General features: G+C 46.4%; 1 protein-coding gene across 1 annotated transcript in view; it reads right to left on the minus strand.

Moving 5' to 3' along the window:
- Positions 1–2,738: 2,738 nt before the first annotated feature.
- Positions 2,739–22,862, minus strand: part of LOC117668570 (granulocyte colony-stimulating factor receptor-like) — a 54,859-nt gene continuing 34,735 nt past the window's right edge. The window contains exons 9-15 of the mRNA XM_087893654.1: positions 20,728–20,913; positions 18,514–18,615; positions 16,687–16,833; positions 13,087–13,230; positions 11,565–11,670; positions 7,803–7,884; positions 2,739–4,657 (exon numbers count right to left, since the gene is read on the minus strand). Of these exons, the coding sequence (XP_087749780.1) occupies positions 4,124–4,657; positions 7,803–7,884; positions 11,565–11,670; positions 13,087–13,230; positions 16,687–16,833; positions 18,514–18,615; positions 20,728–20,913 (1,301 nt within the window). The 3' untranslated portion in view covers positions 2,739–4,123. The remainder of the gene's footprint in view (positions 4,658–7,802; positions 7,885–11,564; positions 11,671–13,086; positions 13,231–16,686; positions 16,834–18,513; positions 18,616–20,727; positions 20,914–22,862) is intronic.

Genomic DNA, 22,862 nt, shown 5'->3' on the forward strand with positions numbered 1-22,862 from the left:
CCACAAAAGAGACAAGTACAGATCAGATGAAACCTGGCTCAGAAACAGTGACTGTGAGAGGGACCTTGGAGTCTTAGTGGACGATCACTTAAACATAAGCCAACAGCAGCCAAAAAAGCGAATGCAATCCTTGGTTGTATAAACAGAGGCACAGAATCAAAATCACGTAAAGTATTAGTACCGGTTTATAAATCCTTAGTAAGGCCACACCTGGAATGCTGCATCCAGTTTTGGTCACCACATGACAAAAAAGATGTTGAGACTTTGGAAAAAGTGCAAACTTAAGATGATTAAAAGGCCTGGAGACTAAAACATTTGAAGAACGGTTGGAGGAATTGGGTCTGGCCAGTCTAGAGAAAAGAAGGACTAGGGGGGACATGACAGCAGGATTCCAGGATTTGAGGGGCTGCCACAAAGAAGAGGGGGTCAATTTATTCTACAAAGCAACAGGAGGCAAGATGAGAAACAACGGATGGAAACTAACCAAGGAGAGAAGCAACCTGGAATTGAGGAGAAACTTCCTAACAGCGAGGACATTTAATCAGTGGAACAGCTTGCCACCAGAAGTTCTGGACGCTCCATCACTGGAGGATTTTAAGGACAGCCACTTGTCTGAAATGGTATAGGACCGTGATGGCGAACCTATGGCATGCGTGCCACAGGTGGCACACGCAGCCATGTCACCTGGCACGCCAGCTCAGCCTCTCTAGGAGTCTCTGGAGGCTGGGGACAACAAAAAATGTCACTTCCTGTCAACCGGAAGTTGGGAAACAGGCCGTTTCGGGCCTCCAAGGGGGTGGGGAAGGCTGTTTTTGCCCTCCCCAGATGCATAGAGAGGATCTGGAGCCAGGTGAGAAAGAAAAACAGGCCTACCAGGCCATTGTGTGCCAGGAGCGGGAGGCGGGGCGGGGGGGTCATGCATGCATGCGCAGGGCGGGATGTATAGAATTATGGGTGTGGGCACATGCATGCTCGTGAACCTCCCCTGCCCCCCCTTCCTGGCATGCGATGGCAAAAAGGTTAGCCATCACTGGTATAGGATCTCCTGCTTGAGCAGGAGCAGATTAGGAGATCTCCAAAGTCATTTTCAGCTCTATTCTGATTTGTTAAGTGAATCACTGTAGTTATATTAGTAACATGGTCGCTTGTCAGAAGCTCACAAAAGGCTTAGGGTTAGGCCCCCTGGGATACTGCAACCGTCATGAGTACATGCCAGTTGCCAAGCACCTGAATTCTGATCACGGGACTGGGGGGATGCTGCAATGGTCATAAGTGTGGGAAAGTGTGAGGACACTTTTTTCAGTGCTGTTGTAACTTTGCCCATTCGCTAAATGAATGGCTGTAAATCGAGGGCTACCTGTAGTTCTTTATGGTTCCCAATCTGGCACCCGGTAAATGGGTGAAACTATAAATCCCATTCTGTCCAGCCAGCGAGGCTATGCTCTTTACCCAGTTTGTGTCCAATACAGACAGTCCTCAATGTATGACTGAAATTGAGCCCAGAATTATGGTTGTAAGTCATTAAGTGGGTCGTCATGTAATTGACCTGATTTTATGGCATTTTTGCGGTGGATATTTAGTGAATCTGGCAGTCATTGAGCAAATATCATAGCTATTAAATGAAACCATTGTCTACCATGGGGCATTTTTTTGCAGAAACTGTAAGTAAACACCAGTTTCCAGCAAAGATACATAATAAATATCATGGTCACGTATCTGTGGGACTCCCCTGAAGACTAGGGGAGTCTAGAAAACTCCCCTAGTCTTCCTGAAGACTAGAAAAATCCTTAAAGGTTGAGTAAGTCATTTGGAGTTTCTTTTTCCCTTCCACCCCCTCTTTCTCTTGGAAAATAAGTCACTTTGAACCATAATTCAGCTTCAAAAAAAAAAAGACAAAAAAAGTGCACACAAACCCATATTACAGGTAGTCCTCGACTTATGACCACAACGTAGCCCAACATTTCTGTTGCTCAGTGTGTCAGCATTTCAAGCTGCATTTACTCTAGTGCTGACATAAGAAGGAGAAGCGGAGGCGTCTGGAAAGGGACGTTTAACTTTTCACCTACTTATTTTCCCTGGAGATATTATCCCCTAGGAGATGGGATGGGAGGGGGGAAATTCCTTTGAGCTGGAGCGGTAGATTAGGGGTAGAGTGACTTGGAAGATGGCCAATGAGTGCAGGGGAGTGGGGAACGGAAAGGGAGGGTTTTGGGTCTGGAAGTCAGTGTTGGCTTCAATGAGTCGGAGGTAGAATGTCGTGCTTAATAAATGGGAATTTTTCTTCAAAGACTTTGTTTGAAAAGCAATTTATTTGAGACGACCTCGAAACCTGAAACAGTGAGACATTGGTGAAGCAAGTGTTGCCACATTTTATGACCTTTCTTGCCACAGTTGTTCAGTGAATCACTGCAGTGGATAAAGTTAGTGACTCGGTTGTTAAGCGAATCTGGCTTCCCCCGTGGACTTTGCTTGTCAGACGGTCACAAAAGGGGATCACGCGACCCCTGGGGGACACCACAGCCATCATAAATACGAGTCAGTTGACATTCCCCTGAATTTTGATCACATGACGGCGGGAATGCTGCAATGTTCGCAAGTGTGAAAAACGGTCGTAAGTCCCTTTTATCAGTGATGCTGTTAAGTTAAAGACTACCTGTACTTTGTCTGATATTCACGCTCATCCCGCCCCCACCAGGTCAATTAAATCTTGACCAGCTAAAGTTGTCTAACAGAATGCCTTTTTAAAACTTTGCTCTTTATTCGAATATTTATTTATTTATACTGTTCACACGGCGATATTGGCAACGAACACCAGCAAACTCCAAAGCTGACATGCTAAACGAAAATGACAGATATAGATATATATATATTGCAAATCTTAAAAGAGGTGAGCTTTTTAGCAGCTCCGGTCAGCCAAAAAGTTTCTCTTAAAACTTCCCAAACCGGTGAATTCTTGCCGTGTTGAAATTCTTCCCGCCGGCTGAAAATGGCCCATTGTGAGAATCCCCCGAAGAAGGATTTTTGTACAAGTCAACTTCTGAGTTGGCGGAGATCCAGGGGTGAAATCCAGCAGGTTCTGGAGAACCGGTAGCGGAAATTTTGAGCGGTTCAGAGAGACGGTAGCGGAAAGTTTGAGTAGTTCGGTGAACTGGTAAATACCACCTCTGGCTGGCCCCAGAGTGGGGTGGGAATGGAGATTTTGCAATATCCTTCCCCATGGAGTGGGGTGGGAATGGGGACTTTGCAGTATCCTTCTCCCTGGAGTGGAGTGGGAATGGGGATTTTGCAATATCCTTCCCCCGGGAGTGGGGTGGGAATGGGGATTTTGCAGTATCCTTTCCGCTGGAGTGGGGTGGGAATGGAGATTTTGCAATATCCTTCCCCCAGGAGTGGGGTGGGAATGGGGATTTTGCAATATCCTTCCCCCTGGAGTGGGGTGGGAATGGAGATTTTGCAGTATCCTTCCCCCAGGAGTAGGGTGGGAATGGGGATTTTGCAATATCCTTCCCTCAGGAGTGGGGTGGAAATGGAGATTTTGCAGTATCCTTCCCCCCGGAGTGGGGTGGGAATGGAGATTTTGCAGTATCCTTCCGCCCGGAGTGGGGTGGGAATGGAGATTTTGCAATATCCTTCCCCCTGGAGTGGGATGGGAATGGAGATTTTGCAGTATCCTTCCCGCTGGAGTGGGGTGGGAATGGGGATTTTGCAGTATCCTTCCCGCTGGAGTGGGGTGGGAATGGAGATTCTGCAGTATCCTTGCCCTGCCACGCCCACCAAGCCACGCCTACAGAACCAGTAGTAAAAAAAAATTGGATTTTACCACTGCTGAGACCTAAAGTCTTACGAGATCTGTTTAGGGCAGCGATGGGTTGCTACCGGTTCCCCCCGGTTCGGGAGAGCCGGTAGCGGAAATGTTGATGTGAGAGCGAACCGGTTCGCTCCTACCGTCAGCTGGGCCCTCCCGCCCCACCCCTGCGGTATTCCTAACCTTTATTCCTTCGTTTTTCACCCAGCTGAAAGCCCCGGCAGAGCGGATTGCCCTGCCTCAGCTGTTTAGCTAAATCAAGGCGCGTCCGCGAAGCGAACCGGGTGGTAACAACACCTGTTAGAACCCACCCCTGGTTTAGGGGTGTGACTTCTCCACAGAGTGTAGCTCTCCTCCATCCCTGGTCACCAGACTAACCAAGAGTGGAAATTCACCCACGGATCCAATGGTTGCCCTTTTATAGGACGCGGCATCTAATAAAGTCTCGTAGGTCAAATTCTGAACCCAGAATTGTTGCTTAAAGGGCGATTCGGGGCGTGTTTTGGCCAGATCCCAGCAACTGGACCAGATACAAGGAGGAGCGCTCCAGGTTTCGCCTGGTCCTTGGCTGCTTTTGATCACCAACACCCGGGAGTATTCCACCTCGTTCCAAGTGGCCAGAGGTTTCTGGAGCTGCTGGTCTTCGGGTTCCTGGGATGATGCTGTCCCGTTTTTGGTCACGGGGACGACCTTCTGCAAAGCCTTGGGAGACTCCACCGGCCATGGCGGCTTTCCCAGGAAGAGTTCCGGATCTGCATCCTCGGGTTGAGAAGGAAACACCTGGATGAGGTCACTGATGGTCACTCCAAGGTAAGCCTGGCTCCATTTCTCATTGCCATGAGAAGTGAAGTCCTAAGAGGTGGAGAAGAGGAGGGGAGGGGAGAGGGGGAGGGAAGGAGGGGAGGAGAGGAGAAGAGAAGAGAGGAGAAGGGAGGGGGGAAAGGAATGGGATGGGAGAAGGGGAGGGGGAGGGGAGAGAAGAAAGGAGAGGAGGGGAGGGGAGAGGAGAGAAGGGAAGGGAAGGGAAGGGAAAGGAAAGGAAAGGAAGAGAGGAAAGGAAGAGAGAGGAAAGAAGAGGAGAGGAGAAGAGAAGAGAAGGGAATGGAAGGGAAGGGAAGGGAAGGGAAGGGAAAGGAAGGGAAGGGAAGGGAAAGGAAGAGAGAAGAGAAGAGGAGAAGAGAAGAGAAGAGAAGAGAAGAGAAGAAAGAGAAGAGAGGAGAGAATGGAAGGGAAAGGAAAGGAAGAGTGAAGAGGAGAGAAGAGAAGAGAGAAGAGAAGAGAAGAGAGAAGGGAAGGGAAGGGAAGGGAAGGGAAGGGAAGGGAAGGGAAAGGAAGAAGAGAAGAGAAGAGAAGAGAAGAGAAGAGAAGAGAAGAGAAGAGAAGAGAAGAGAAGAGAGAGAATGGAAAGGAAGGGAAAGGAAAGGAAAGGAAGAGAAGGGAAGGGAAAGGAAAGGAAAGGAAGAGAAGAGAAGAGAAGAGAAGAGAAGAGAAGAGAAGAGAAGAGAAGAGAAGAGAAGAGAAGAGAGAGAATGGAAAGGAAGGGAAAAGAAAGGAAGAGAAGAGAGAAGAGAAGAGAAGAGAAGAGAGGAGAAGAGAAGAAGATCATGTTTAAGGTAGATGTACAGGTAGTTCCACAATTGAGCCCAAAATTTCTGTTATTAAGTGAGACATTTGTTAAGTGAGCTTTGCCCCATTTTTACAACTTTTCTTGCCACAGTTGTTAAGCGAATCACTGCAGTTGATAAGTTAATTACACTCTTGTAAAGTTGTGAAGACGCCAAAGGGAATCACATGACCTGGGATGCTGCAATGGTCATAAGTGTGAACCAGTTGCCAAGCATCCGAATGCAAATCATGTGACCATGGGGGAATGCTGCGAGTCATTGCTGTGAAAAACAGTCCTAAGTCACTTTTTTTCAGGTCCATTGTAACTTTGAACGGTCACTAAATGAACGGTTGTAAGTCGAGGACTGCCTGTATCTGCACCACCAACAAATACAGCTAGTCCTCAACTTACAACCGCAATTGAGCCCAACATTTCTGCCACTAAGCGAGACAATTGTTTAAGAGAGCTGTGCCCCATTTTACGATCTTTATTGCCACATTTGTTAAATGAATCATCGCAGTTATTAAGTTAGTAACATGGTTGTTAAGTGAATCTGGTTTCCCCGTTGACTTTGCCCATCAGGAGGTCGCAAAAGCTGATTACGGGTAGTCCTCAACTTACAACAGCTCATTGAGTGCCTGTCCAAAATTACAACGGCACCAAAAAAAGAGAGTCGTGACAATTTTTCACACTTATGACCTTTGCAGCATCCTCTAGTCACAGGATCAAAATTCAGTTGCTTAATAACTGACTCATATTTATGACGGTTGCAGTGTCCCGGAATCACAGGATCCCCCTTTGCGACCTTCTGACCAGCAAAGTCAATGGGGAAGCCGGATTCACTTAATAACCCTGTCATTAACTTAACAACTGCAGTGAGTCACTTAACAACTGGGGCAAGAAAAATCGTACACAAGTCAAAATTCACTGAACAACTGTTGCATTTAGCAGTGAAAATTTTGGGCTCATTGGTGGTCATAAGTTGAGGACTATCTGTACATGACCCTGGGACACTGCAACCATCATAAATACATGCTGTTTTGCCAAGCATCTGAATTTTGATCATGTAAATCATGTAACCAGTGATGGGATTCACCGGTTATAACAACCGGTTCGCTTTGCGGGCCCGTTTCCGGGCTTCCAATACTTCTGGTAGGCCTGTTTTTCGCCCTCCCCAGGCTCCAGAGGCTTTCCTGGAACCTCCAGGAGGGTGAAAACGGCTTCCCCTGGGCACCGGAGGCCCTCCGGAGGCTGGGAAGGGCTCCGTTTCCAGACTTTTGGTAGGCTCTTTTTTCACCCTCCCAGAGCCTTGGCGCGCACCTTACACTACCCGGCATCCAAAATGGGCCACGTGGAGACTCCTGGGAAGGGGGGGGGGTCAGCCAGTCCTTGGAACAACTGGTTCAGTGGACCAGATTAAAATCAACATCCGGTTTAACCGGATGCCTGGTGGCGCAGCAGACTAATAGCCTGTTATTAACATTCAGCTGCCTGCAATTACTGCAAGTTCAAATCTCCCCAGACTCAAGGTTGCTTCAGCCTTCCATCCTTTCTAAGGTAAATAAATTGAGGACCCAGTTTGTGGGGGCAATAAGCTGACTTTGTATAAATATACAAAAGTATGAAGGCTATTGCTTAACGCATTGTAAATATAAATCATATAAATCAAATTTAAAAAAAAACAAAAAAAACCCGAACTGGTCTGAACCGGCTGAATCCCACCGCTGCATGTAACCATGACAATGCTATACTAGTTGGAAGTGTGAAAATTGATCATACGTCCCTTTTTTCGATGCCACCATAACTTCAAATGATGGCTGTCAGTCAAGGACTCCCTATAATTTTCCACCTGATGGGTGGACCTGGGTCAACATTGTCTCTGGTTGTTAAGAGAGGTGATGGTTTTAGGGTCATTCAGCCAAACTGACACCATCCCTGGATAAAAGTTGGCAAGCTCAGGCCAAGATCTTAATGTGATGGAATTTCTTAAAGAAACAAAAGAAAACTGAGCATGCCCAGTAGCTGTAGAATTGGGGAGGCACAAAAACACGCTGGCTGAGGCATTCTGGGAGTTGAAGATCAGTTGAGAAATTTTAAAGTCCACAAATGTCAACTGAGGCATTCTGGGAGTTGAAGTCCACAAATGCCAGTTGAGAAATTTTAAAGTCCACAAATGTCAACTGAGGCATTCTGGGAGTTGAAGTCCACAAATGCCAGCTGAGGCATTCTGGGAGTTGAAGGCCACAAATGCCAGTTGAGAAATTTTAAAGTCCACAAATGTCAACTGAGGCATTCTGGGAGTTGAAGTCTACCCATTTTAAAATTGCATTCCGGGTTGTCTTTTTTCCTGGGGAAAATACCCAGCTGCCCCTTCCCCTGAGGCTCACTTACCAGGCACATGTTCTGTGGTATCCAAGTAGCCAAATTGCTTTTTCTTGGATCTGGAATCTGTGGCCATAGATACTTCCGAAGTCTGAAAATTAAACGGAAAACCACAACCTGTAAATAATAAGAACTCAGCAATCCTTTTGCCTTTTGTAAAAACAGCAAGAAGCTCTCAGTTATCCGTTTGAAAAATGAAACCAAATGAGTTTCAAAAGAACCAAGATGATATTTTGAGAGACCAAAATACAGCAGTGTCATCAATGTCTTAGTCTTTCTTCTACAGGTAGCCCTCGACTTACGACCGCTTGCTTAGCAACCGTTCAAAGTGATTGTGCATATTTATTTTAAAAAAAGCCAACACAGTTCTAGACTGCATCAACAGAGGGATAGAATCAAGATCACGTGAAGTGTTAAGACCACTTTATAAAGCCTTGGTAAGGCCACACTTGGAATCCGGCATCCAGTTTTGGTCACCACAGTGTAAAAAAGATGTGGAGACTCTAGAAAGAGGGCAGAGAAGAGCAGCAAAGATGATGAGGGGACTGGAGGCTAAAACATATGAAGAACGGTTGCACGAACTGGGTATGTCTAGTTTAATGAAAAGAAAGACTGGGGGAGACATGATAGCAGTCTTCCAATATTTGTGGGGCTGCCACAAAGAAGAGGCAGTCAAACTATTCTCCAAAGCACCTGAGGGCAGGACAAGAAGCAATGGGTGGAAACTAATCAAGGAGAGAAGCAATTTAGAACTAAGGAGAAATTTCCTGACAGTGAGGACAATTAATCAGTGGAACGACTTGCCTCCAGAAGTTGTGAATGCTCCAACACTGGAAGTTTTTAAGAAGAGATTGGGCAGCCATTTGTCTGAAGGTTTCCTGTCTAAGCAGGGGGTTGGACTAGAAGACCTCCAAGGTCCCTTCCAACTCTTTTATTCTATTCTATCCTATCAAATCTTTTGTCCACAATGGTACTTAATGGTATGACATTAATTAATTAATTAATTAATTAATTAATTCAATTTGTATCCCGCCCTTCTCCTAATGGACTCAGGGTCGTGCACAGCCAGAACTAAAACACATATCAATACAAAATTTTAAAATTTTAAAAGAATTATATGACTTTGGCCCAAAATTTAAAACATTCAAACTAAAACCCATTGATAATTTAAAAGGCTAAAAAAAAAAGAAAAGGGGGGGGGTGTTTCACGCCAGCCCTGCTTGAATATAACTATAACTGTTTTACAATAATCATTTACAGATTAAAAATTATGGTAGTCCCCTAAGGGAGGTTTTGAGGATGCTTATGGTTGCATTTTCTCAAATGGGCTCCTTATAAAAGGATTGGATTACAACTCCCATCTCCCCCAGGTGGATGAGGAGAATTGGAGTTCAGCCTTGAGTAGAAATGGGCTTGTTATTTGTAGTCCTCGACTTACAACCATTCATTTAGTCCTCAATTTACAGCCATTCATTTAGTGACCGTTCAAAGTTGCAACGGCACTGAAAAAAGTGACTTATGACCGATTTTCACACCTACGACCATCCCCATGGTCATGTGATCAAAATTCGGGGTATTTTTTTTAGCAAGTGGCATGTATTTATGATGGTTGCAGCATCCTGGATCCTGTGATTTTTGCAATCTTCTGACACATAAAAGTCAAATGGGAAGCCAGATTCCCTTAATAACCGGGTTACTAACTTTACAAGTGCAGCGATTCATTTAACAACTGTGGCAAGAAAGATCGTAAAATGGGTCAGAGTTCACTGAAGAACTATCTCGCTTAGCGACAGAAATTTTAGGGTCAATTGCAGTCGTAATTGGGCTTCCCATCAGCACGTCCTTTGAACAGAAACATGAACTGCTGATAAGATTTATAAAGAAAATGTCCTCATTATAATCTGCTTCTGTTCCTGTTTAAAAATCTTTTGCTTGTGCTTTCCGGGTTATCGAACATCTCCTGCAGAAATTCATTAACAGTTCTGTTTATAACAATTTTCGGGCCAATTTTCTCTTTCTTTTGTGTTTCTCCCCTTCCCATTTTCTGAGGTCATGTTGTTGACCATTTAACCCTGTTGCATAGATTTGCAGCTTTCATCCAACTCCTTCCCCCTTCCAAATAATGATTTTGCACTATTTTTGGAAATATTAAGAAACACGAATAAATCAATAGGCTTTGTACACAGGTTTAAATCTTTCCAACCCTTCAATCTTCATTAAAAGAGCTGAAGTTATTGTCTAATCTTATCCTGGGGATGCTAAGTTTTCTGCTCTGGGGGGGCCAGGACTTGAAATATCACCCCAATTTTTTTTTAAAAAAAGAAAGGTATACATACAGGCTGCAAGTGCATTTTGTCCTAATATATTTTTGTTACATATTTGTGCCGGTTCCCAATTCCTGAATCCTAAAAAGAACCCAATGCAGAATCTGCAGATATGAATTTGAGCACACTACAAAATTTTTCCTCGGTAGCGCCATTCACAAAGAGAAAGACCCCGCCTCAGAACCCAATAAGCCCCACCCCCTGACTCCTCCCTTTCTCCTGTTAAAGATCTACTCGATGGATAGATGATGATAGGTAGGTTATAGATAGAGACATACCGAGAGAGAGTTGATAGATGTTAGATAGATAGATATGTAGATGATATAGAAGATAGATATACAGATGATAAATAGATACATGATAGATAATAGAAAAAATGATAGATGAAAAAGATATATATAAATAGATAGACTGATAGATCAGATGATAGATGATAGATACATGAGAGAGATAGAGATAGATGATAGATAGATAGATAGATAGATAGATAGATAGATAGATAGATAGATATGGATGGATAGATGGATGGATGGATAGGCGGATGGATGGTTGGATGGACAGACAGACAGGCAGAGAGGCAGGCAGGCAGGCAGACAGACAGACAGATAGATAGATGAGAGAGAAAGAGAGATGATAGAGACGGATGGATGGATGGATGGATGCGCGGATGCGCAGACGGGCGGGCAGATAGATGGACAGACGGACTGACGGACGGACAGAGAGGGAGGGAGGCAGGCAGACAGACAGATAGATGAGAGAGAAAGAGAGATGATAGAGATGGATGGATGGATGGATGGATGGATAGGCGGGCGGGCGGACAGACAGACAGACAGAGAGGCAGGCAACAGATAGATAGATAGATGAGAGAGAAAGAGAGATGATAGAGATGGATGGATGGATGGATAGATGGATAGATGGATAGGCGGGTGGATGGATGGATGGATGGATAGGCGGGCGGGCAGACAGACAGACAGACAGAGAGGCAGGCAGCAGATAGATAGATAGATAGATGAGAGAGAAACAGAGAGGGATGGATGGATGGGCAGGCGGGCAGACGGATGGACGGACGGATGGACAGACAGACAGAGAGGCAGGCAGGCAGGCAGACAGATAGATAGATGAGAGAGAAAGAGAGAGATGATAGAGATAGATAGATAGATAGATAGATAGATAGATGGATGGATGGATGGATGAGAGAAAGAGAGAGGGATGGATGGATGGGCAGGCGGGCAGACGGATGGACGGACGGATGGACAGACAGACAGAGAGGCAGGCAGGCAGGCAGACAGGCAGACAGATAGATAGATGAGAGAGAAAGAGAGAGAGATGATAGAGATAGATAGATAGATAGATAGATAGATAGATAGATAGATAGATAGATAGATAGATATAGATAGATAGATAGGCAGACATAGGGAATGACAATGATAAATTGAAAACACAGTACTTATTGACAGACGATCGATGTCTGGAAACGCAGACCAGAGTTCCTGCAAGGAGAATGATGAACCCTATGCAAAAAACTGAGATCAGGATTTCAACTTCCCCGTAGTCTGGATTAAAAGAGAAAAGAAGGTTTAAGCGAAAGAGGATTTCAACAACTCACTTTAAAAAAAAAAAAGGTACAGGTTTTCAGTCACACAACACACTCAAACCAGGCTAAAATAGAGATGGTTGGATTCTTGTCTCAGCAGGCTATGCGAACAGGCCCAATGTTACGCCATCATTGGGTTGCAGATGATGGATGCTTGACAATTCAGGTTTGTTTATCTGGCTTGGGGTAAAACGTTTTGTGTGAATGTCACCAAGCTGGAGGATTGCAGAGTGGCCAGAAAAATTGCTTCTGGCTCATTCTTAGATTGCCATTTTGTGCAGTGTTTTCCCAATCTTGGCAACTTTTAAGATATGTGGACTCCAACTCCCAGAATTGGTCTGTCTGTCTGTCTATTTATTTATCTTTCTTATCTATCTGTCATCTATGTCTCCCTGTCTGTATATCTGTCTGTCTATTTATCTTTCTTATCTATCTGTTTTATCTGTCATCTATGCCTGCCTGCCTATATCTATCTATCTATCTATCTATCTATCTATCTATCTATCTATCTATCTATCTATCTATCTATCTATCTACCTACCTACTTACCTACCTACCTACCTACCTACCATCTTATCTGTCATCTATGCCTGCCTGCCTATGTCTGTCTGTCTGTCTGTCTGTCTGTCTGTCTGTCTATATCTATCTATCTATCTATCTATCTATCTATCTATCTATCTATCTATCTATCTATCATCTTATCTGTCATCTATGTCTCCCTGTCTGTATATCTGTCTGTCTGTCTATTTATCTTTCTTATCTATCTGTCTTATCTATCATCTATGCCTGCCTGCCTCTATCTATCTATCCATCCATCCATCCATCCATCCATCCATCCATCCATCTATCCATCCTTCCTTCCTGTCATCTATGCCTGCCTGCCTGCTACCTGCCTATCTGTCTATCCATACATCTATCTATCCATACCTATCTATCATCTATCTATATCTATCTATTTGCCTGTCTACCTATCTGATTTATATAGCTGCCCATGTCATAAATATATATATATAAAACTCTATATATCTATATAATATATCTATATAAAACTCGGGCTTGCAGAAATGACACATTATAAACATGTTCTCCAGATCATATTAAGTACCAGGCTGTAACTCAGGGAGGCCCGCGTGCCCATCACTCGCACAAATGGAGCTGTGTGTGCTCACCCACTGAGCGCCTAAGTGGACCTGCGCTTGCGCCCCCCCCATCCCCCACTGCTTCCAGAGCCCAGTTCTGAATGGGCCATGGTCCGGTAGGGAGCCACAGTCCCAGAATTGGGAACTCTTGACATAAAGGATGCATTCATGGTCTCTCATCCAGTCTGAGCTGCCTTGAACCATGGTTTATCCAGCCTCTAGTCAACAATCCTCACCGTAGTTCTTGGTACGGATGGACAGCACGGATCCTCTGGTGTTTCCACCTTCATTGGCCGTCACCATGTACACCCTCACGGTTGAGCCGGGTGCCAAGCCGTTGATGACGTAGCGATGCACCAAGCTGTCGAGCACCACGGCCCCTGGAAAAGAAGAAGCAGGGAGAGGCCAGACCGACAGTTGCAAAGACTCCGTTGACTTTGGCACTTCGGGCCTTTTCCACAGACAGTCCTCGACTTATGACCACCACGGAGGCTAAAATTTCCACCGCTAAGCGAGACAGGTGGTTCTGCGAGTTTCGCCCCATTTTACAAGCTTTTCTGCCACTAAGTGAATCACTGCAACAGTTAAACTAGTAACAACAGTTTTAAAGTGAATCTGGCTCCCCATATTGCCGTGATGGCGAACCTATGGCATGCGTGCCACAGGTGGCACGCGGAGCCATATTAGTGGGCACGCCAGCTCAGCTCTGGGGTGCATGTGCGTGTCGGCCAGCTGATTTTTGGGCCTTCTGGGCCCACCAGAAGTAGGGAAACAGGCTGTTTCCTGCCTCTGGAGGGCCTGGGGGGTGGGGGTGGGGAAGGCCCGTTTTTCTTTCTTACCTGGCTCCAGATCCTCTCTATTTATCTGGGAAGGGCGAAAACAGCCTTTCCCATTCCCTTGGAGGCCCTACGGAGGCTGAAAGGGCCCATTTCCCGACTCCTGGTGGGACAGGAAGTGACTTTTTTGCTGTCCCCAGCCTCCAGAGACTCCTAGAGAGGCTCCTAGAGACTCCTAGAGAGGCTCTGGAGGCTGGGGACAGCAGAAAACGTCACTTCCTGTCCCACCGGGAGTTGGGAAATGGGCCATTTAAGGCCCTTGGAAGGCCTCCGAGGGAGTGAGAAAGGCTGTTTTCGCCCTTCCCAGATAAATAGAGAGGATCTGGAACCAGGCAAGAAAGAAAAACAGGCCTACCAGGCCATCATGAGTCAGGAGCGGGTTGCGCGCGCATGCACATGGGTACGTGCACGCAACCCTCCCCCACCCCCCTCTCCTGGCACGCAATGGCAAAAAGGTTAGCCATCATTGCCCTATTGATTTTGCATGTCAGAAAGTTGCAAAAAGGAGATCGTGTGACTCCGGGAACACTGCAACCGTCATAAATACCGTGTTTCCCCGAAAATAAGACATCCCCTGATAATAAGCCCAATCGGCCTTTTAAACCCCTTCCAAAATAAGCCCCCTGAAAATAAGCCCTCCCCAAAAATAAGCCCTCTCCCGAAATTATTTAATCGCATGTTCAGCCGGTCCCCGCCATTTCCTCTGGTTAGGGTTAGGGAGGCAGAGCTGGAAATCAGGTAAGATGGCAAGAAGAGCCCCATCTTGCTCCACGTACCCCAAAATAATAAGATCTCCCCGAAAATAAGGCCAAGCGCTTATTTCGGGGTTCAAAAAATATAAGACAGGGTCTTATTTTCGGGGAAACACGGTATGAGTCCATTGCCAAGCATCTGAATTTTAATCATGTGACCGTAGGGATGCTGCAAAAGTCATAAGAGTAAAAAAACCGGTCCTAAATCACTTTTTTCAGTGCAGTTGTAACTTGGTCACTAAATGAACTGTTGTAAATCGAGGACCACCTGGGCTTAGGTCAGGAACTTCAGGCTCGGGGCAGTCTGGCAGTGAAGGTGCTGGATTAGAAATGGGGTGTGTGAGAGAAAGACCTTGAGAGATGGGGCAAAGCAATGTGGTCAGATAAGCGAGGGCGTAGCCCAGACCTGCATAACGGATGGAGAAAGAGGCTCAGAAGAGACCATGCGTAGGTTTTTTTTTTGGCTGTCAAAGGAGACAGTGGGGATATTTGCACTGTCAGGCTTGCAAGAATCTGTTGATGGAGCTTTACAATAGAGTAGATTTAGCTTATCTAGGTGGAGCTAGCTCGCCCCCTGTTGGGCACCAGAGGGCAGAACAAGAAACTGTTAGGAAATGATTTTACCTAACTTGTTGGGTTGGCAATATATAAACCATAAATATAGCTTTAAGATTGCTGTATTGCATCATACTGTGTCCTGATTGGTTAGCTTTGTAGCCAATGTCCTTAAAAGGGAGCTAGAAACATGGTTTGTTTCTCTTTGATATTTTTGCTTCTCTTTGCTGATCTTTGCTCTTTGCTGTGTTTGCTACTGTTTGCAAATACAGAAGAATTGTTATTGTGTATGACTACAACAACTGGTAAGAAGACCTTGTTATTGGATTATCCTTGGACTATTGTTTGATATCTACTGCTTTATACGTGTATGACCTGGACTGTTTATTGGACTGTGCCTTATTACTATTTCCTGAAAGTAAACACAACTCAGTGTATCTGTGTGTTGGCTGTGTTATTGTTGTGGCTCCGTTGCCTGAGCTTGGGCTATTGACAGATGCAGACTCTGAGAGTGAGGGAGAGGAGTTGGCAAGGCCTCCCTCTCCAGGACCCTCCTCTCTGGCAATGCCTCCGGAGGACACCGAAGGCCAAAAGATAGGCTCAGAGCCAAGCACGTCCCCGCAGCCACAGGTGGACAGCGACGAAGATAAGTGCTGGCTGGACCCTCGGCAGAGGCGCAGGGAGACGCGTGCGCAGCAGAGGGGAAGGCGTGCCAGAGATTAGCTGGGTCACTGGATCACACCCCACAGGGTATAAATGTGGGTGTGGTGGCCGGTTCAGTTTGTGATGAGCAAAAACTGGAAATAATCCATGATCTCTGCGTTACTGGACTTTGCCTGCTTTATCGGACTGCATTTGGATTAATCCTTGTATTGTTGACACTCTGCCTGTTTTATTGGAATGCTTGTAGTCTAATCTTTGTTTTGTGTGAGTAAAGTCTGAATTGGCAGCTAGCCACTGGGTTGCTGCCAGCTTTATCTTCAAAGAGTTTTGTCGTGTGGCTTATTAACTCCGGGCCGTCTGTGGGGGTGTGTGTGTGGTATGGGGACAGAACAGTGCCTCCCCTGTGCTGTGTGAGCTGTGATTTGCCACTTCCTGTGCTGGCCACGCCTACCCCCCTTCACTAGTGGTTATTTTGAGGGTAGGGCTTATATTAGGCACACACGTAAAAATCGGGCTAGGTCTTATTTTCGGGAAAACACGGTATATATTTGTGCCTTGCCTTCCACATTCTGCCCCTTACCTCTTTCCCATCATGTTCGTGGTTTAGCTAATTCGAGATGGGCGGCACATAAATGTACTAAAGAAATAAAACGATGAGAGGGATAAAATTACAGGAGACCCACAATTTGTCTCAACGGATTTCTGAGACCTTCAAGAGCATCCATCCCAGATTCCACAGCTGGAACTCTCCTCCGAATGATCTAGTTGGCAACTTGAAGATGGGTGGACTTCAAACTCCCAGAATTCCCCAGCCAGCAAAGAATTCTGGGAGTTGAAGTCCACGCATCTTCAAACTGCCAAGATTGAGAAACACTCGATTCTAGGAGCTTAAAAAACACACAAAAAAGGAAGGGAAAAGTTTCTGAATGAATTAAATGCAACCTCTACTTCAACCCCAGGTGCTTTCCTGAGGCCTCCTTGCAAATTTCAAACCTAACTCTTTGCTAAGGAGCATAAGGTTTCTCCTTACGATAGTCATCCTTCTTCTCTTCCTTGTAGTAAAGGGTGTAGTTCTGGATCTCGCCACCCCTTTCTTCCAAAGGGAGCCTCTCCCACTGCAGCTCCACCCAAGATTTCCAGACTTGAGTGGGATACAAAGCCGGGGCCCGAAGTGGAGCTGGAAAATAGAAAGGAGAGATCTAAGCATCAACCTTGCCACCAAAAGTGGCAGAAGAGCATAACTCCAGAATAGGATGCCAATCACTTAGGTCTTTTAATGGAACTATCCCTGCATCCAGAGAAGAGCAACAAAAATGATTAGGGGACTGGAGGATAAAACATGAAGAACAGTAGCAGGAACTGGGTATGTCTAGTCTAATGAAAAGAAGGACCAGGGGAGACATGATAGGAGTCTTCCAATATCTCAGAGGCTGCCTCAAAGAAGAGGGAGTCAAGCTATTCTCCAAAGCACCTGAAGGCAGGACAAGAAGCAACAGATGGAAACTAATCAAGAGAGAAACAACTTAGAACTAAGGAGAAATTTCCTGACAGTTAAACAATTAATCAGTGGAACAACTTGCCTCCAGAAGTTGTGAATGCTCCAACACTGGAAGTTAAAATACTGTTTTTATGCTTTTAATATTTTATTGTACCCCACACAGAGTTCCTCTGAGAGAGAGATAGACGGTTCTTAAATGTTATCTATCTATCTATTATCTATCTATCTATCTATCTATCTATCTATCTATCTATCTATCTATCTATCTATCTATCTATCTATCTCTGTATCTAGGCAGCATCTCTTCCCCTTTTCTCCCAAAGTCATTCTCACATTCCTTTAGAACAAGGGAGGTCTCCAACTTTGGCCACTTAAAGACTTGTGGACTTCAACTCCCAGAATTCCCCAGCCAGCATGGAGTATCTTGACTGCTGTGGGTATTTACTTTCGATTCATTTTTAGAGTTTTAAAACAGTTTTAGTGTTTTCATTGTAATATATCGGCTAGCGGAAGAATGGGCTGGTGGAGGAATTCTGGGAGTTGAAGTCTACCAGTCTTAAAGTCACCAAGTTTGGAAACCCCTGCCTCACAATATGGTAGCAAATAAAATATATTTATACATGTACATCTCCATAATTTGAGGTCACTCCAAGCCTACTGATACTTCCTTTTTCTGTATGAGTGGTGCAATAGCAAATAGCAATAGCACTTAGGCTTATATACCGCTTTTCAGTGCTTTTTCAGCCCTCTCTATGTGGTTTACAGAGTCAACCTCTTACCCCCAACAATCTTGGGTCCTCATTTTAGCCACCTCGGAAGGATGGAAGGCTGAGTCAACCTTGAGCCTGGTGAGATTTGAGACTGTCAAATTGCAGGCAGCCGGCAGGCAGCAGAAGTAGCCTGCAGTACTGCACTCTAACCACTGCGCCATCGTGCACTTTCTTACTAAATAATAAGGTAAAGGTTCCCCCGCATATATGTGCTAGTCATTCCCGACTCTAGGGGGCGGTGCTCATCTCCGTTTCAAAGCCAAAGAGCCAGAGTTGTCTGAAGACATCTCCGTGGTCAAGTGGCTAGCATGACTAAAAGCGCATGGAACGCTGTTACCTTCCCACCAAAGGTGGCCCCTATTTTTCTATTTGCATTTTTTACCTGCTTTTGAACTGCTAGGTTGGCAGAAGCTGGGACAAGTCACGGAAGTTCACCCCATTGCGCGGCACCAGGGATTCGAACTGCTGACCTTCTGATCGACAAGCTCAGTGTCTTAGCCACTGAGCCACCACGTCCCTCTACTAAACAATAGCCAGCCCCCAAATCCAGGAATATCAACCCCCAGGAGGTCTCACAGGTTCCGCTTACCGATTTGCTTGGAGTAACCCTGAGCCGAACCAAAGGCCCCGAGACGTCCATCTAAGAGTCCAAAGATCTTCACGGCATAAAGATGCCCAGGCTCGATGGCTTCTAGAGGAGGAGGAGGAGGAGGAGGAGGAAGAAGCGAGCGATTACAGAAACGATTTGCGTCCCTGAGGTTTGGTTTTTCTATCCAGCCCCCCCCCCGTTTGTTTGGCTCTGATAATTCTGGCAGCTTCACAGCGAAGTTTTTGCCTGCAGGAAATCTCCCTTCGATTGAGCCCCCTCAGTTCTGGCCAAACTGATTTTCGCAACGGAGGGGGGGCCTTGTGGGTGTGATTCCAAAGAGCATTCTCTGAGGATGTGCCGTGTAAGCAGAGGATCAATAAGTAATTTCCTGGCTGCCTTGGAAAGGCTGGGTGCAAAATCCGAAGGGTTGTTGTTTTTGTCGTTGTTGGAAGTTCATGGGGTGTGTGTGTGTGTGTTTGTGTGTCGACTTCAGTCTTGCAAGCCAGGCATGGCAGCTGCCCAGATATGCCATTCCTATTTCCTCTTCGTGAGAGGAGGCTGGTCCGTGCAACCTGGAGACCCGCTCTATGCCAGTTGCTGCAGCAAAGACATCCAAGCAGCTGCTTTTCCTCACCAAAGGGGCCTCGCAAAGAGTTGACGGTGCTAAAATCCCCGTAGGATCGTGATTCATGCCTTATTTATTCTTTCTAGCCCATCCTTCTCTCTTATTCTTTTTTTTCCCACCTTCCTTTTTCCTCTCTTCTGTCTTTCTTTGTGGCAATTCTTTCTTTCTGATATTTCCCCAGAAATATCCCCTTTTGTCTTTGAACTTCCTCTCATTCCTTTCCTTCCCACCCTTCTCTCTCCTTCCTTCCTTCCTTCCTCTTTCTTCCCTTCCTTCTTCCTTCTTTCCACCTTTCCTTTCTTCCTCCCTCCCTCCTTCCCACCCTTCTCTCCTCCCTTCCTTCCTTCCTCCCTTCCTTCCCTCTCTTCTTCCTTCTTTCCTCCTTTCCTCCTTACTTCCTCCCTCTATCCCTCCCTCCCACCCTTCTCTCTCCTTCCTCCCTCCCTCCCTTCCTCCCTTTCCTCTCTTCTTCCTTCTTTCCTCCTTTCCTTCTTACTTCTGCCCTCCGTCCCTCCGTCCCTCTGTCCCTTCCATCCTTCTCTCTTTCCTTCCTTCCTTCCTTCCCTCCTCCCTCCCTCCCTTCTCTCCTTCCTTCCTTCTTTCCACCTTTCCTTACTTCCTCCCTCCCTCCTTCCCACCCTTCTCTCCTTCCTTCCTTCCCTTTCTTCTTCCTTCTTTCCTCCTTTCCTCCTTCCTTCCTTCCTCCCTCTATCCCTCCCTCCTTCCCACCCTTCTCTCTCCTTCCTTCCTCCCTCCCTCCCTCCCTTCCCTCTCTTCTTTCTTCTTTTCTCCTTTCCTTCTTACTTCCACCCTTTGTCCCTCTGTCCCTTCCACCCTTCTCTCATTCCTTCCTTCCTTCCTTCCTTCCTTCCTTCCTTCCTTCCTTCCTCCCTCCCTCCCTCCCTCCCTCCCTCCCCCCTTCTTTCCTCCTTCCCTCCTCCCTCCCTCCCTTCTCTCCTTCCTTCCTCCTTCCCTCCCACCTTCCCTATCTCCTTCTCTCCCTCTTCTTCCTCCCTTCTGTCAGCTTTGGAAGCCACATTAACCCCGGAAGCTTCCACGCTGCCACTTTCTTGCGCTTGGGAAAGTAGGAGCAGGGATTTAGTTGAGAGATTTTAGTTAGACATAATAGCATTCTTCTCTTCGGTCAAGGTCATGGCGCTCCTGCATCTGGAGGAGGAGTGGTTGCAGAGGGGTCTCAAGTTGGGACGGATGGTGATTGGGCCACGTGATGGACTGATGGGTGCAGGGGCTGGATATGGGGTTTTGATTTATTGAGGGAAAACTTGGAACTCTCAGATTCGGGTTTTTCCAGATGTGCCAGGATACCTATTCCAATAAATGAAGATTTTGAGAGGAAGCTTGTCTTGGAGTTTTTAATTGGAGTTGGGTGGTTCTGGAATGCTGACACCCTCCTCCCTTCATTCTTCTCCCTCTCTCTTCTTCCTCCTCCCCCCTCCACTCCCTCCCTCCCTTTCCTCCTCCTCCCTCCTCTCTCCCTCCCTTTTTCTCTCACCATGCCCCTTGTTGCTTTAGCAACTCTTTTTCCTGCCTCTATTCTCTCCATCCTCACCATTATCAACCACACTCACCCGTAATGACTGTACGGTTGATGTTCTCCGGCTGATACTGCCAGTGTGGGTCTCCCACTTCCTTCTCAGGCAGTTTGTTCCACTCCAGAACAAAGTCCATCTTGGGGTTGCTGGGAAGAGACCACTGTAAGAGGAGGGAGTGGTCCCCTGCTGAAGACACCAGGATGGACAGAGGGGAAGGTGGGACTAGAGACAAAAAAGAGAGGCAATTTATAGAGTTTCTCAGCCTTGGCAGCTTTAAGATGCCTGGACTTCAACTCCCAGAATTCCCCAGCCAGGATGTGTGAGGTCCATGCATCTTAAAGTTCCCAAAGTTGAGAAATATGGATTTTGTATAATTTTAATGTTGCCATCTGCTTCTCATGTCCCAAAGGTGCTTTTTTCAAGAGGCAACTGGACTTTCTGGTTTTTCTTTGAAGATGTTTCACTTCTCATCCAAGAAGCTTCTTCAGCTCTGACTGGACAGTGGGGAATGGAAGGATTTATGCTTCTTGCAGACAGCTGGTCATTTGCATCCTTTTTAGAGAGTCATTGAGGTTACTTGGAGGTTTATCTAAAATTGCAGGAACCATTTGCTCTTCTGTTTGAGATGCAGACAACACAGACTCATTGTTGTGGCCCGTTCACAGCTAGTAGCTGATTCAGACAGTGAGGAGGCTGGTGTGGTGCTGGGCCAGCAGCCTGTGCAGCTGGCGCTCGAGTTGGACAGTGAGGAGGCTGGAGAAGATGTGGTGCCAGAGGCGGGGATTCAGCCAGGGCCTTCAGAACCTCCAGAAGCTCCCTTAAGTGAAGAGGACGAAGAGGAGGAGCCTCTTCTCGATGCACGGGCGCGCAGAGCTGCCAAAAGGCAGGAGTGGCTCCTCAGGAGGAGGTCTCCTCGAGAGTAAGGCTTGGGGCTAATTGGCCACTTCCTTAGCCTATTTAAGGAGGAATGCCAACTGAAGCAATTTGCAGGGAACAACTTAGTTCACATACCTTCGTGTCTTGTCTTGCTTATCAGCTTTCTGCGAATTGCTTCTGGGCATTCTGCCAACCATAGTAAGCTTTCAGTTATTATTTTTTGAATTCTTTGGTGGCTGTTAATGCAATTAATTAACAGCCGTTTTTGTAAAAGACTGGTGTATTCAGTAAACTAAGGTTTGAACGGATTTTCTGTGTGCTGCGTTCTTTGGGGTCCGTAGCTGGGGCAGAACACTCATCCCCATCAGCCCGCGTCTCTCTTCAACAGGGAAGGGACCCAGGGCAGAAAACATCCTGCAGCCAAGAAGGCTCCACACCCATTTGTGCCACTCAGGTGACTCTGAGGACACAGAGAAGCCTCCAAGTGGCCTCAACGACTCTCCAGAAGAAGGCAAATGACCAGCTGTCTGCAAGGAATATAGTATTGTGGCCTGCTGGTGGCCAGTGGAGCTGGCAGCAGAGTCAGACAGTGAGGAGGTTGGGGAGGAACATGGGCCAGTCCTGGAGTCTGGGAAAAGCTCAGATGAGGGCTCTGCGTCGGAGGCAGAGATGGGACCAGGGCCGTCTGACAGTTATCAGCTGCCTTCGGAGTCAGACATCAGTGAGGCAGAGGAACAGCTGGAGCCTGTTCCCAGTGTGACGCAGAGTTTCCAGACAAAGGGAACAGCTAAGGTAGAGAGGGAGTCAGACATCAGTGAGGCAGAGGAACAGCTGGAGCCCGTTCCCAGTGTGTACATGCACAGAGCTGCCAGAAGATAAGAACAACTCAGATAGCAGGGTCGACTTGGGAGTAAAGCCACACCTTGGAGGTGATTGGCCCCTCCCATAGGAAACAAAAGAGGAGAGAACGGGGAGTGGGCTTTTGCAGGAAACAATTTGTTCATTTATTCGTTTCAAGAGTGGAAAGTTCTGTTCGTGATTCTCAGAGACTCTGTGCCAAGTTTTGCCTTACTCTGCATTTGGAAACAAGTTACGTGGCAGCTTGCCAAGTGAGATAAGGTGTGTTGATAAATATTCCTTTGGAAAATTGTTTGAACAAGCCTTGCTAATGGTGAATGAATGTAATTCACAGTCGTGTAAATAAAAGAGGTTTTGCCAGGACCAAGACTCAGCTTCCTGCTTTTTAAGGGAGCCTAGGTCAGAACACATAAATCCTTCCATTCCCCACTATCCTG

The sequence above is a fragment of the Pantherophis guttatus genome, chromosome 1 (assembly GCF_059756535.1).
Source record: "Pantherophis guttatus breed Tessera chromosome 1, ASM5975653v1, whole genome shotgun sequence".
Lineage (NCBI taxonomy): Eukaryota > Metazoa > Chordata > Lepidosauria > Squamata > Colubridae > Pantherophis > Pantherophis guttatus.